The sequence below is a fragment of the Hibiscus syriacus genome, unplaced genomic scaffold, assembly GCF_006381635.1.
Source record: "Hibiscus syriacus cultivar Baekdansim isolate YM2019G1 unplaced genomic scaffold, ASM638163v2 tig00112738_pilon, whole genome shotgun sequence".
Lineage (NCBI taxonomy): Eukaryota > Viridiplantae > Streptophyta > Magnoliopsida > Malvales > Malvaceae > Hibiscus > Hibiscus syriacus.
Window position 1 is genome coordinate 4,919,046 of NW_024063392.1, and position 15,154 is coordinate 4,934,199.

Sequence of the window (15,154 nt, forward strand, 5' to 3'; positions counted from 1 at the left end):
TAGAGTTTCGTAATTATTGCTCTTTTCGATTTGGCCCTTCAGTAGGTAGTAACCCTTCACAAACAATTTCAGGAAAAATTGGCAAGGGCTGGCAGTCGTTATGTTCTGCCTGATCAACATGTTGGGTTATTTTTAGGTGGACTAGACGATTCAGTTCAGCTAGATTTTAAGATGAAACTCCCCCCCCCCCCCGATTTAGCCATGGCTACGAGTCTTGCCAAAGCTTTTGAATAGAAGCAACTGTTACGTGTTGGAAATAACAGAGGAGGGGCATGACCGAATGCTCGACTAAGTTCTGGGTCACCGAATTTCACAGCAAGCATCAATTCAGACGGGTACCACGAATACTATAATGTTGGCTTCTTCATCATCTACAACTCCAACTCCATTCATAAGGTGCTTAAATAGAGCAGAGATGGCAAAACATAGATCAAAACAGGTGTGCTATAATTGCGGTGAACCTTATTCGGCCACTCATCAATGTAAGAAGCTGTTTTGGCTAGGGCTGGGAGATACATTAGAGGAGAATATCGAAGTACAGAAAGCGGAACCTGAAATGTCCTTACATTCTATCACTGGCAGACACATGCAGTTGCAATCAGTAATGAATGGACAACCCTTAGTGAGTCTGATAGATTCAGGAAGTCGTAACTTCATTAGTGCCACAGCTGCTCGGCATCTTGCACTTTTGGAAACACCTCTATCTAATTGCCTATTATGATGACTCGATATTATTTGAACGTTCTTGACAGACATCTATCTTTCCAATCTTATAGAATCAACCTATGTTGCACTGATACGGATACGGATATGGGGACAGATACGGGGACGGGGACGGGAAACGAGAATATTTAAAATTACAAGGTACGGGGACGATAAGGGTACAATATATAAAATAATTTTAAAATTATAAATATATATATATATATATATATATAAAATCATAAATAAAGTCAAATATCAAGACTCAAACCACAATATTAAGTTTAGAATGATAAAATCCATAAACAAACCACAATATCAAAATGTCAAATTTCAAGATTCAAACCACAATATTAACTCTAGAATAATAAAATCCATAATCAAATCATAATATTAAAGTGTCAAATCATAAGACTCAAACCATAATATTAAGTCTAGAAAAATATTAAACCAAAATCAAACATTGTTAACATCCTAATTTAACTCTAATTACAATCCAAATATTTGAGCATTTTTAAAAATTATAAATAGATATAAAAATCATAAATAAAGTTAATACTTCATAAAAAAAATTGGTGTAACACCCTAATTTAACTCTAATTAAATCCTAACATTTGAGAATTTTTTTTCCAAACCCCGAAATTAATTTTAGTGTCCAATTTAAAAAATAATGAAAAAGTTATTTCCAAATTCAAAATCTCTAGAAAGATCAGGGATCAAATAGAAATTATACCAAAAATTCTATAAACCCTACTTTCTCCACCCCGCTGCCGCTTCTTCTTCCTTTTGTTTCTTTTCTTCCTTTTCGGAAATAGGGGAGCTGAATCACGGCTAAAGCTCATCATCTGCCCATCGTACCCATTTTTGTTCAAACGGATGGATGTATTTCTGTTGATCAGCCTAGTGGAAATTCCTCCAAGTGTTTCTAACAGAGGAGTTACATCCAACAGAAGCAGCTCCTTAACATCACCTTGAAGGATACCACCTTGAATAGCAGCTCCTGTCTCACCAATCCTGTTCTGTTTTTTGTTCGAATCCAAAGGAGGGTTCCAACGACTCCTCCTCCGTCTTCGGCTAGTGATTTCTTCTTCTCCGCCCGAGTAATTCTTGTCGGTGGTAATTATCTCGGGGACGTCCCCGAAACATTCCAGATAAGCTTTGACCGTCTCTGAATTCGGTTAGTCATACCTGTCACTATGGCACGCCCCCGGTACGTACTCCGCCCGTCCCATATCATCCCCTTGCCCGAAACGTATCGAATACTTGAAATGGGACTCCTTTGCCGTCCCCGTGCTTCATAGGAATCAACCACCAATGCAGCTGGAAATCCCTAAATAACTCAATATTTCGAAATTTAACACTTAAAAAATGCAGCATTTTCAATTTCCTGCAGCAACATTGCTACTTTTATTCCTGGACTTACTGTTGTAGCCTACCTTCTCTCACCCAAAATGGGGAAATGTAGGTATACATAGTAGAGCTTGCAAGCCTGCCAAAAGGGAGAGCTGATAAAGCATCATGGCACCAAACCCTAGAGTTGTGCAAGCCTTCCGCTCGAGGAAGGAAATAGGAATTAGTGATGAAAAAGTGAAACCAGTTTTGAAGAAGCTTCTAAAGCTGTATGACAAAAATTGAGAGCTAAGAATCGGAGAATTATAGAGTTCTTGCTGATGCTATCTTTGAGGAGGAGGATAGCAAGGTATATTTTCCTCATAATCTATTTTAGTTCAGATTCAAGTCTCATCTCTTGAAGTCTTCGATATTTTTCTTGCTTTTTAGGTGTCAGATCCTAAAAATGGCAGGATATGCGACGTATGCGATTCAGTCCTTTAACTTATGCTGCTGTTGAATAATTTATTTTTCTTCTTCTCATCATCCATCTGTATAAACTGATTTCTTTTGATTGTCTTACATAGCAGGAGTGTATCGACGAAGAAGGTTCAATGACTGATGAGCTTGTACGCCCCTTAAAAACAGCACGATTAAAATCCCAAGAAGGACTGGCCTCTTCTTCTCACCTAATTGGCAACTCCGATGTTGCTGAAACCCTTTTAAAGGAGCCTAAAGTTGGGGATGAACTACTTCCTGGTTCTTTGCAACAAAAGTCACTTCAATCCAATGTTGTAAATATGAGGACAGAAATCCAGCCTGCTTCACCTGGTCCTCTTTCACCCCCAGCTTCAGCCTTCATCTCCTGCTTCTGTTCTTTCTGATCATAATAGTGGTAGGGATAAAGGGAAGAAGATTGTACAGCCTAGGCCTAGCTATAAACGAAAGGAACCTGTGTCACCTCATGTGACTTCGTAACCTTGCGCATTAGAGATCCAGCACCAGAGCCTAGTATTATTCCTAACAAAACTGTTGTTGGAAAAATTTCTATAATTTTGGAGTTTTGATAAATTGATCAAAACGCTTTTTATGAAAAATGTTGAACCATTTATTAGTTTGTACATGTGCAGATGTACACAATGTAGGTAATTATAATGTCCGAACCGGTCAAACTTTTTGTGCTCTTGCGAATATTTTAACCCAAATGTGAAATATCTTCCTCAAATAAAAATATTTTTTTTAAAAATGTGTTTTGGAATTAAAAAGATAAATATTAAAAGATTCATTTAATTAAAACAACAATTTTGGAAATTAATTGGTTGCTTGATTCTCATTAATGCTTCATTTGGTAAAAAAAATTCAATTGTTCACAACGTAAAATCCCTATAAATACCGTGTAAACCTACTAGGTTAAATATAATTAAAACAACTCAAAAACTATTCAAAAAGTTTTCTTATCTTCTAATTTTTTGGTGATAGACGAATTCAAGGAATAGTTCGTGATCTTGACAGTTGTGCCACTATGCACTGATCATCTCATTGTTGTATTCTGGGTGGCAGACAACCAAAGATCTCAAGCACCATAAAATGGCTGAAAATCTGTCTTAAGGAAACTGCGAAGCTGTAGACCTCAACTCATTTCAAAATGATTGTTTCGATTCTAATCATGTATTTATTTCTATTTTATATTCTTTCTGATTTTTTAATAGAATGATTTTTCCATCTCATTAATCATTTTGTTTTTTTTTCTTATTTCGTATACACAAATTTTGCAACGAGATCCTATCGTGGAATTAAATGTTATCGCAACTTGTGTGAATCAATTGTTTAAATAAGATTTTCTTTTGTTTTATCGTCTTGGATTGTTATACTTCTAGCAATCTTAAGACATAATCTATCTTCTACCTTTCTTAAAAAAATCTGAGACGATTAAGAAATCTTGGAAAAATCACGAAAAGCAAATAAATTCATTTTCAGGATTTATCTTGCCGTTTTAACGGGTTTACTTAATTTTTAAAGTGGACAAATATATTTAATAGAAATTTTCATTAAAGTAACATTGGTTACTAAGTTTGAAACGTTGTTTCTGCTCGACGATAAAAATAAAAAATAAGCGAGATTTATTTGAATCTGTGCTATGGTATATGAGTTTTTGCAAATTATTTTGCAAGCTCAAGTAGGAACCAAGTTGTGTAAATACACAAATACATGGTGATTAGCGTATGGTGGCTAGAGCATGGTGATTTGGTTTTTTTTTTTTTGCAAGTAAAAAAATAACTGTGATTATTTATTTGTGGGAAAAAAATTCATATTTGGTTATTGCCTATAAATATAGAGCAATTAAAGAATCAACATGATTTTTTCTATATTATGGTATTATTGGGGAATATCACTATTGGTAAGATTTCACCCATAAAATACATGTGAGCATTAATCATGATATTATTCATGATAGTATTATTATAGTATTATTACCATATGACTTTTGGCATATTAAAATGAAATATTAAATATAGCATGAATAAAAAAAGAATATCTTTGATATTGGTTGATTGTGTTTTGAAACACTATAAATTTAATTATCGTGCTAATAATTTCTTTTGAGAAATTTTGTAGATGCAAACGGATTCAGAGTTCAATAGAAGGTTTTTAGTTATGGGTAAATTACACCGTTCCTTACTGAATTTTACTTTCTCTCATATTTTCCTCAACCAACTTTTAATTTGATCAATTTGCTCACTGAACTTTACAAATTGAATCATTTTGCTCACACTTCCGTTAACTATTTATCAACGTTATGATGTGGCACAAGCATCAAAACGACGTCATTTTTAAAAACTCAAATAAACTCCAAAACGACGTTGTTTCAGTGAGTAAAATAGGGGAGAGAGTAAAGTTTAGTGACTCATGGTGTAATTTACCCATTTTCCTTCTCTTCTTAATTTTCTTTCCACTGGCCATCACACCATTTTCATTTTGGCCACTGTCGACCGCCATAAATAGAGGTCGTTCGGTCCCAAATTTCATGGGTCAGTTCGTCTCGACCCATGAGTCCGAATCTGGTGGTTGTTTCACTAGAAAATATCCTAAAATTCATGAATTTAGACGGAAACTTTTCAGTTTCTTTAATTTCAATATCAAATTCGTGGACTTTGGAGCAAGTTTTGACAAAATAGAGGTCGGATTCAAACTCAATGTGTCGAGGCAAAGTGACCTATCTCATTTAGGGTCGAACAAGCACCATTTACGACGGTTGACTGTGGTCGGCGGTGGCATGACCACCTTATGTTTTTATTTTTTTAATTATTTTATATTAAATAATAATAAAAAATGCCATATCATCAGATGTTAGAGAGAAAACGGTCGAGTGAGCAAAATGATTTGATTGTAAAGTTTAGTGAGCAAATTGATCAAATTGAAAGTTGAGTGAGGAAAATAGGAGGGAAAGTATAGTTTAATGAGGAACGATGTAATTTACCATTTATTTATTGGGTTGCCAAAAGTAAAATCAAAGGATTAGTTCTATTTGATTACTGAGTTGCCAAAATTTAAATCAAAGGATTAGTTCCTTTCGATTATTGGATTGTGAAAAATAAAATCAAATGATTAGTTTCCTGTGATTATTGGGTTGCTAAAATTAAATGATTAATTCCATTTGATTTTTGTTTGTAAACAGAATCGAGTTGTTGTGATATATCTGTTTTTGGTTTTAGTGTTACTAATCTCGTCAGTTAACAGAATATAAAGGGAATAAATCACTGGATCGTTAGAATCGTGCGTTGTTTCTAATTTTGTAAGAAAAATAAATAGTTGAATTTATTTCCTTGAGAATCTTGAATGATTCTAAATTTGTAAGGAAAATAAATTGTTAAATTTATTTCCTTGAGAATCTTGAATGATTTTAAATTCGTAAGGAAATAAATTGTCGAATTTATTTCTTGAGAATCGATTGTATATTTTAAATAATCTTAAATGATTCTATTTTGTAAAAGGAAATAAACTGTTGAATTTATTTTCCTATTTTGGAAAAAAATAAATCGTTAAATTTATTTTCCTGGTTTATAAAAGAAAATAAATCGTTGGTTTATTTTTCTGTTTTATAAAATGAAATAAATTGTATATATTATTTTCCTATTTTTAAAAAAGAAATAAATCATTGAATTTATTTTCTTAAGAATATTATATGATTTTGATATGTAAAAGGAAATAAATCGTAAAATTTATTTTTCCTATTTTGTAAAAAGAAATAAATAGTTGAATTTATTTTCCTAAGAATCTTATATGATTCTGATATGTAAAAGGAAATAAATCGTAGAATTTGTTTTCTTATTTTATAAAAAGAAATAAATTTTTTGATTTATTTTTCTATTTTGTAAAAGGAAATAAATTGTTGAATTTATTTTCTTATGAATCTTATATGATTCTAATATGTAAAAGGATATTAATCGTAGAATTAATTTTTCTTATTTTGTAAAAAGAAATAAATCGTTTGATTTATTTTCCTATTTTGTAAAAGGAAATAAATCGTTTAATTTATTTTCTTATTTTATAAAAGGAAATAAATCATTTGATTTATTTTCCTAGTTTGTAAAAAGAAATAAATTGTTGGACTTATTTTCCTATCTTGTAAAAGGAAGTAAATCTAAAAGGAAATAACTCGTTAGATTTATTTTCCTAGTTTGTAAAAGGAAATAAATTGTAGAATTTATTTTCTTATTTTGTAAAAGAAAATAAATCGTTGGATTTATTTTCCTAGTTTTGTAAAAGAAAACAAATTGTTGAATTTATTTTCTTGAGAATCTTACATGATTCTGGTTTGTAAAAGGAAATAAACCATTATATTTATTTTCATGTTTTGAAAAGGAAAATAAACTGTTAGATTTATTTTCCTGTTTTGAAAAAGGAAATAACTTGTTGAATTTATTTCCTTGATAATCTTATATAATTTTGAGCTGTAAAATGAAATAAATCGTTGGATTTATTTTCCTATTTTATAAAATAAAATAAATTGTTGAATTAAGTATGATTATACTTTTAAGAAAAGAAAAAAATTATTTTCTTGAGAATCAAGTTAAGAAAGAAAGAAATCATTAAATTTATTTCTTGAAAATCTAGATATGTTTGTAAAGTGAGATCTTGAAAGTAATTTTACTTTGAGAATTGAATTCATGCCATTTTAATGAGTTTGTTTGATCAACTTTTACAAACACCAAGGAATAAATATTTTATTACCTTAATTGATAATAGAAAAAAGTATTGCTATATATTTGCTAAAGAGCAAAAGTGGTGCTATAAAACAATGTATTCTCTATAAACTCGAACTTGAAAACCAACTTAATAAAAAATATTAAGATGGTAAGAAGTTATTATGGTGGTGGATAAATTGAACCATTAATTGGTAAATAATGTGCACAACATGATATTAGTCATAAAGTGACACTATCATGAAGTAGCAAAACAGGAGAACTAAATCTTAAATGCAATGCTAAGAAGTTATGGATATCGCAGAACATGTGAGGGAAGCTGTTTTCAGCTAGTTACCTTTTAAATAAAGTCCTCCAAAAAAAGACAAAACACCATATGTGTTATAGAAAGGCATAATGCAAACAAATACTTCTAAAATTTGACAGTATATGCAAATTTGCCCCTATTGTTTTTTTGGAACATTTGATCCCACAACGTTTTATTTTGATTCAAAAGTCACCCCCGTTGGATGAAAACCTTTAGTCAACTGACGGTCAACGCCTCCAGCTGACTAAGCAAGCACATGTGGATACAAATAATAACGTGGCGTGTCCACGTCACTAAAGTATGCTGACATGGAATTTACACGTCAGATTTTATTTTTTATTAAAAAATTAATATTTTTATTAGAATTTTTTTACCAATTAGGTCACTCTCCTATTAGTGTGGATTTAGAGGAATGAAGAAAAACCTACAACGTTTTATTTTGATTCAAAAGTCACCCTCGTTGGATGGAAACCTTTAGTCAACTGACGGTCAACGCCTTCAGCTGACTAAGCAAACACATATTGACACAAATAATAACGTGGCGTGTCCACGTCACTAAAGTATGCTGACATGGAATTTACATGCCATATTTTATTTTTTATTAAAAAATTAATATTTTTATTAGAATTTTTTACCAATGAGGTCACTCTCCTATTAGTGCGGATTTAGAGGAATGAAGAAAAACCTACAACATTTTATTTTGATTCAAAAGTCACCCTCGTTGGATGGAAACCTTTAGTCAACTGACGGTCAACGCCTCCAGCTGACTAAGCAAGCACATGTGGACACAAATAATAACGTGGAGTGTCCACGTCACTAAAGTATGCTGACATGGAATTTACACGCCATATTTTATTTTTTATTAAAAAATTAATATTTTTATTAGAATTTTTTTACCAATAAAGTCACTCTCCTATTAGTGCGGATTTAGAGGAGTGAAGAAAAAACCTATTTTGTGTGTTAGGGGACTCAAACTTGGGGCAAGGGTGTGAAATGGTATGCCTCTTACCACCAGGCCAAACGTACTACTTGATTTTATAATGAAACAAAACCTTATTTAACTCATAACTCTTCCAAACTGGTTAGGCAACGCATCTCGTCTTAAAGCGATGTTAAATTGCTTAAATCAGTGAGATAAAACTCTTTCAATTTTTTTAGATGTTGAAGCCACTCCGGAAGATACCGACACTCGGGAATATTTTCCAGCCGTAGAAACCGTAGGCTTGTATAATCTTGGAATATTTGGACTCCATTTGCAGATAACTCCTGCTCCTTGCAGTTTCTTACGTTGAACTCTTAAAGGGAAGTGAGATGTTGGAAGCTGGGAAAGAGTGACTTCAATCCACTACAATTCTTAATTTCTAACTTTCTCAAGTGAACAAGATTTTGAAGGGAAAGGGGGAGAGACACAAGTTGTGGAATATTACCAATCACCAAACGAGATAGATTCGTAAGGAGTCCCCACTGCATGGCCTCTAAATCGAGCTCCTTGCAATCTCTTATTTTTAAACTTTTGAGACTGGACAAGTGTTCCAACCACCCAGAGAAAGAATTTAGCCAATGGCAAGAGGTAATGTCCAATTCATCAAGAGAAGTCATATTTTGGAGGCATTTATCTAGCACATCAGGGTCCAATTCCTCAAAATTCTCCACTTTGAAAGATTTCAATTTGGAGAGAGGAATGGAAGAGGTTGAGGGTATTATATTTATATGAATGATATGCTTTAACGGCCTTAAACTGATATTCATAAACTTTAGCTTCTTATCAAGTGATGGATACAACGACATAGAAGTCAAAGGATAATCCTAAATCCATAACTCGAAAAGACAAGGAAATGCCATTGTTGATGTTCCTATGATCGTCATGTTGTCGTTGTCGTTGCTATTGTTATCCATCAGCCTATTCCTCCACCAACTCTGCATATTTGGGCAGTCACTGAGCCTGAGAAATTTAAGTGATGGGAAGATTGATTTTGATTCTCCTCGTCGTCCACTGGGTTCACTGTCGTCCATGGACTCCAACTTAGATAGATCACAAATGTAAAGCTGTTGAGGATGTGGCCATCGAGCAAAGGAAGGGATATGTTCAAATTTACTGGGTCCCCATATTGTAATATCAGTGAGGTTTGTGAGCAAAGAAAGCCAAATTGGAAATTCAACATTACCCTTCCACCCGCTCACAGCCAATTTCTTCAGATTAGGATGGGGTTGGAGGTCTTCAAGTGATTTCTCTTCATCTTCATTATCACCACTCTATGCTAAAACCAAACTTCACAAGTGTTGCTTCCCTTTCAAATTGGCAGCTTTAAACATGTCTTTTGCATTTTTTACGAATACCATATTTCTTATTATTAGCTCTCCCCTTAAGCTGTTGAGGCCACCCAATTCACCTAGGTCTGCAGCAACAGCACCATGGGAACCGTCTTTATCCACAACAAACATGCTTAACGTCTGAAGCGAAGTCAACTTCCCTATTCGACGTGGCATATGAGTTAACCCCCGACAAACAACACACGGACACGGAAGATGTGTAAGATTCTCCAAATTTTCAATCTTCTTTGGCAATTCTTTAAGCCCAAAGCAACAGTTGAGTTTCAGCACTTGCAAATTTTGTATCTTGCAAATACTCTTAGGAAGGATCTTAAGATCATTCCAAGAAAGATCAAGGCACTCAAATGTTTCATCTTATGAATAAAGTCTGGAACTGTATTTAGATTTAACATACCCAATTCTAAAACACGCAAGCATCTACTATTTGAAATTATCCAATCCCAAGTCTACTGTTTGGAGAAGGTAACAAACTCCACAATTTCTTTCCCTTGAACAAATGAATTAATGAAAAATCAATCGATATGTGACGACATTTCTCATCAATCTCACTTATACTTGAATTTGAATCTAGAATGTAACTCTCCATCCCTACTATCGATTCAGCAAGATCATGCATAAAATCATATATTTTACATGTTACACTCCAATGTTCATCTTCTTCTACCTCTTGAAAGAAACTTATTTCAACTAAACTTCTGAAATACCCAAACATGATCTCTTCAAGAGATTACTATTTAAAAAAATGAGATTAAACGTAGATGTATTCGGGGCTTGAAACACGTGTTTTATTTTGTTCAATTAAATTGAAAAGAAATTATGATTAAATAAGGTTTTGTTTCATTATAAATCCGAGTAGTCCGCTTGGCCTGGTGGCAAGAGGCATACCATTTCATACCCTTACCTCAGGTTTGAGTCCCCTTCCACACAAATGAGTTTTTCTTCATTCCTCTAAATCTGTACTAATAGGAGAGCGACACGTGTCGCTCTCTCTTTGGTAAAATATTCTTATAAAAATAATAATTTTTTACAAAAAATAAAATTTGATGTGTCAATTCCATGTCAGCATACTTAGTGATGTGGACATGCCATGTCATCATTTGTGTCCATATGTGCTTGCTTAGTCAGCTGGAGGCGTTGACCGTCAGTTAACTTACAGTTTCCATCCAACGGGGGTGACTTTTGAATCAAAATAAAATGTTGTGGGGTCAAATGTTCAAAAAAAAATAATAGGGGCAAATTTGCATATATTGTCAAACGTTAGGGGTATTTGTTTGCATTATGCCTTACAGAAATGTAGAAAATATTTCTACAATTACTTCAAAATGTCTTATTCTTTGAAAATATATTCCATTATAAAACTAAGGAAGATGACTATCAATAAAGACAAGTCTATATGCTCAGCAAAAGGTTGAAACAAACCTTTGAAAAGTAATCAGGAGAGAACTGAGATATCTAAGATATGCTCAAGAGTATGGATTGTATTATCTCAAGATCATGCTTCCTTAGAAGGATACTATAATGCCACTTGAATATTTGATATTCAAGATATTAAAGAAACACGTGAATATATTTCACATTGGGAAGAGGAATCATGTCATAGAAATCCTCAAGAAAATGGTTATAATCAAATCCAAAATGGAATATGAGTTTGTAGATCTAGACAAATCTAGAGAATAAGTTGAATGACTTTAGAATTTCTTGGAGGATACTCTTGAACAACCAAAGTTTGTGCCCACAATATTCATATATTGGTTGAACATAAAACTTTATGTATATAATGGTATGTTGAAGTATATACATCATCAACACAATACCAATAGACAACTGATCTCAAATGGAGTTATCACTGTTGATTTTGTAAGATCAAAGGATAACATCACAGATTTACTAACCGAAGGGTTAATATTGAGATCAAGTTCAAAAAACATCAAAAGTAATTAAACTAAAGCCCATGAAATTAAAGGCTTTATATGAAGGAAAACCCTATCTTGTTGATTGGATATTTCAAGAGCTAGGTTCAAAGGGATAACCTAATTGCATAAACCGTGTGCGATAATTGTGGAGGTTTATTATCCCAAGTTTGTTCCTATGATGTAAATAGGGATCAAATTGGTATAGGCTAAGCAAAACTTTTAATGACCATTGTGTGCTTCGATGAGTCGAGCAAAATAAATCACCTATGTGAGAGTGAAGTGGGGCCGCTTCAAGGAGACTATTGTGTAGGTTTATTTTCCCAAGTTCATTCCTATGATGTAAACAATGATCAAATTGGTATAGTCTAAACAAAGATTTTAATGACCGTTGTGTGTTTCGATAAGTCGAGCAAGATAAGTCACCTATGTGAGAGTGAAGTAGGGCCACTTCAAGGAGACTATTGGGCATATTTCTTTTAAACTCTTGTAGAACCAGGCGATATCCATAACTTTAAGGACGTACCCATGAGAATTGAAATTCTTGTCAGATAGGTACTTGTGTGAAGTATATTATCATTTAAACAAACAGTAGAATAGTTCAAGGACATCACGTCTACTAGCCAGCTAGTAAAGTAAATATGTCGTCACAAGGGAAGATTCAAAGGAGGACACATACCTATCCTATGCAATTATCGATCGTTGAGTCTATCACCACATCGAGTTAAAATGATTTTGATAAAATGATCAATTTAATTCATGTGGGGGATTGTTGGAAAAATTCGATAATTTTAGAGCTTTGAATGAGAAATTGATCTAAACATTGTTGAGGAAAAATATGGAACCAAATTGTTGGTTCATTCATGTGTAGACATGCACGATGTGGGTAACATTAATGTCTGAATTGGCCAGGCTCTTTGTGGGCTTGCGAATATTTTAACACAAATGTGAAATATTTTCCTTAAATAGAGCATATATTTTCAAAATTTGTTTTGGAATTAAAATGATAAATATTAAAATGTTCCTTTAATTAAAACAATAATTTTGGAAATTGATTGGTTGCTTGATTTTCATTAATACTTCATTAGGTCAAAAAATTTCAATTGTTCACAATATGAAATCTCTATAAATACCGTGTAAACCTATTATGTTAAACACAATTCAAACAACTCAAAAACTATTCAAAAAGTTTTCTTTTCCTATAGTTTTTTTTTTGTGATAGATGAAGAAATGGAATAGTCCGTGATCTCGATAGTTGTGCTACTATACACCGATCATCTCGTTGTTGTATCCTGGGAGATAGACGAGCAAAGATCTCGAGCACATGGAGTGGCAGAAAATCTGTCTTAAGGAAGCTGCGTAGCTACAGGCCTCGATTCGTTTCAAATCGATTGTTCCGGTTCTAATAGTGTATTTATTTCTATTTTATATTATTTCTGATTATTTAATACAATGGTTTTTCCATCCCATTAATTGTTTGTTTGTTTTCTTGTTTCATGTACGCGAATTTTGTGAAGAGATCCTACCGTGAAATTAAATGTTATCACAACTTATGTGAATCAATTATTTAAATAATAAATTTCTTTTGTTTTATCGTCTCGGATTGTTATACTTCTAACAACCGTCGCTGCTAATCATGCCCCGATAATACCCATGGAAGAGTCATTTGCTAATGATGTACCACAGGATGAGGTTCCTATTGCAGTTATTCACCCGGGTAAGTTATTGTAATTCCTAGATAAATGCATTCCCCCTCCCCAATTCACTTTTCTTTTCAAATCTTTATTTGGATAGCTCTGTGGCAATTTTCTAGCATCTAATTTCACCAAGTCCATTTACATGTAAAGTTTTTGTAATCTGTTCTGTAAAGTGGATGTGATTTTAGTGGATTGCAAAAACTGCATAGTTTTTGTAATCCACTAAAGTTTTTTAACTAGATAGTTTTTGTAATACTTTATAGGGTAGTCAAGAACCAGTGTTAAGAATAGTTAAAATTCCTCTTTAGATTGTCATGCTTACAACATTTAGTTCCATCTTTGCCCACTTTTAGTGGGTCTTAGTGTAGAAATATATATATCTATCTATCTATACATGTATGTTGGAGAATATTCATATTTTTTTTAATCTAGGCTTTCCCAATTTACTATAAAATTGCACGGAAACTGAAAAGCAATAGTCTGGAGTGTGCCGTGTTGCTATATGTTCTGTAAATTTTGGGTATAGCCTTTAGACTGTATTGTTGTCAACCTGTTAACTTCGCTAAGCATTACCTATGGTTATTACACTCGTGATTTCAACTGATTTCTGCATGTAATAATTTAACATGTGTGGAATTTGTTATTTCAGTGATGATCCTAATCTTTTGTATATAAATCCATTTTGTGATACAGAGAATGTGCTAATCAGCATTTTAACTCTGTTGGATATTAAAGTTGTAATCGATTCTTTTCTTGAGTTGTTTTTTTCTATATTTTTATTCCGTTATTTATTTTACTGCACATTTTTTGTAGATACATTAAGTGGAGGAGATTTTTTTGTTGGGGATTTTTCAATTGAAATTGCAGGTGCTGATGTTTCAGCTTCTGTGAGTGCAAGGTATACCAGTTGTGAGCTAGCTACTGATCCTGATGAAATTCCTTCTGCACTAGAGATTGCCTCATCACCTCCGGGAGAGGTGCAGATTTCTGTAAGTTACAATTATGCTCTTGGAAGTCCAAATTTCCAGTTGACTAGTGTAGATTAACTAAGAACTGCTGGAGCAGAGATGTCTCCAATCTTATAAACTCATTGACCCAAATTTTGGTGTTATCAAAATTCTGACTGATACGTGTGAGTGCTTATTGGAATTGGCAACTAATTTTTATCATCAATGGCAGGAAGGTAATGAGATGCTAGCTCTTGATGTATTGAAGAAATCTCCTGCAAAGGATGCTTGTGATGTTGAGAATGTTGAGGGGAATGGTTGTGTGGTAGCTAGGCTTTTAAATGGATCTTCAATAATCACTGCTCTGCAAATGGATTTGTGAACCATGTTGGGGGAGAGGAATTGATGGTTTCTCCACAGTGTCATCTTGATCTTACACCTAATGAACTAAGGTGTCTTCATGATGCAAGTGACATAACAAAGGGAGAAGAAAATGTTGAAATTTCATGGGTAAATGAAATTAGTAAAGACTCTCCTCCACCGTTTCAATTTATTTCAGAAAACTTGGTATTTCAAAATGCCTGTGTTAGTTTTTCTCTTTTTCGGATTGGAGATGAAAGATGTTGTCCTACATGTCTTGGAGATTGTCTCTTGTCCCAGAAGCCTTGTGCATGTGCTTGTCAAGCTGGGTGAAATTTTGCTTATACTGTGGCAGGTGTTATCAAGG

At 33.3% G+C, this 15,154-nt stretch overlaps 2 protein-coding genes across 2 annotated transcripts; one reads left to right on the forward strand and one right to left on the reverse strand.

Annotated features, from left to right (window-relative positions):
- Positions 1-1,418: 1,418 nt before the first annotated feature.
- On the reverse strand, positions 1,419-2,416 carry LOC120183058 (chaperone protein DnaK-like). The gene is made up of 3 exons (XM_039187851.1): positions 2,297-2,416; positions 1,966-2,032; positions 1,419-1,870 (listed from the first exon to the last, which is right to left on the reverse strand). The coding sequence occupies exons 1-3, from the start codon at positions 2,414-2,416 to the stop codon at positions 1,419-1,421; spliced, it is 639 nt and encodes a 212-aa protein (XP_039043782.1).
- An 11,020-nt stretch (positions 2,417-13,436) lies between these two features.
- Positions 13,437-14,837, forward strand: LOC120183061. Its single transcript, XM_039187852.1, has 3 exons — positions 13,437-13,500; positions 14,294-14,469; positions 14,660-14,837. Exons 1-3 carry the CDS (start codon positions 13,437-13,439, stop codon positions 14,807-14,809), a joined length of 390 nt encoding a protein of 129 aa, XP_039043783.1. The 3' UTR covers positions 14,810-14,837.
- Positions 14,838-15,154: the final 317 nt, after the last annotated feature.

Excerpts from the sequence above, each read along its gene's own strand:
- LOC120183058 (XM_039187851.1), bottom strand. The coding sequence starts at position 2,416 with ATGAGGAAAATATACCTTGCTATCCTCCTCCTCAAAGATAGCATCAGC. Across the intron at positions 2,033-2,296 it reads TAGAAGCTTCTTCAAAACTG|GGATTTCCAGCTGCATTGGT; the intron begins GTTTCACTTTTT and ends TGAGTTATTTAG. Across the intron at positions 1,871-1,965 it reads GCAAAGGAGTCCCATTTCAA|AGACGGTCAAAGCTTATCTG; the intron begins GTATTCGATACG and ends AACCGAATTCAG.
- LOC120183061 (XM_039187852.1), top strand. The coding sequence starts at position 13,437 with ATGGAAGAGTCATTTGCTAATGATGTACCACAGGATGAGGTTCCTATT. Across the intron at positions 13,501-14,293 it reads TATTGCAGTTATTCACCCGG|ATACATTAAGTGGAGGAGAT; the intron begins GTAAGTTATTGT and ends CATTTTTTGTAG. Across the intron at positions 14,470-14,659 it reads CGGGAGAGGTGCAGATTTCT|GAAGGTAATGAGATGCTAGC; the intron begins GTAAGTTACAAT and ends CATCAATGGCAG.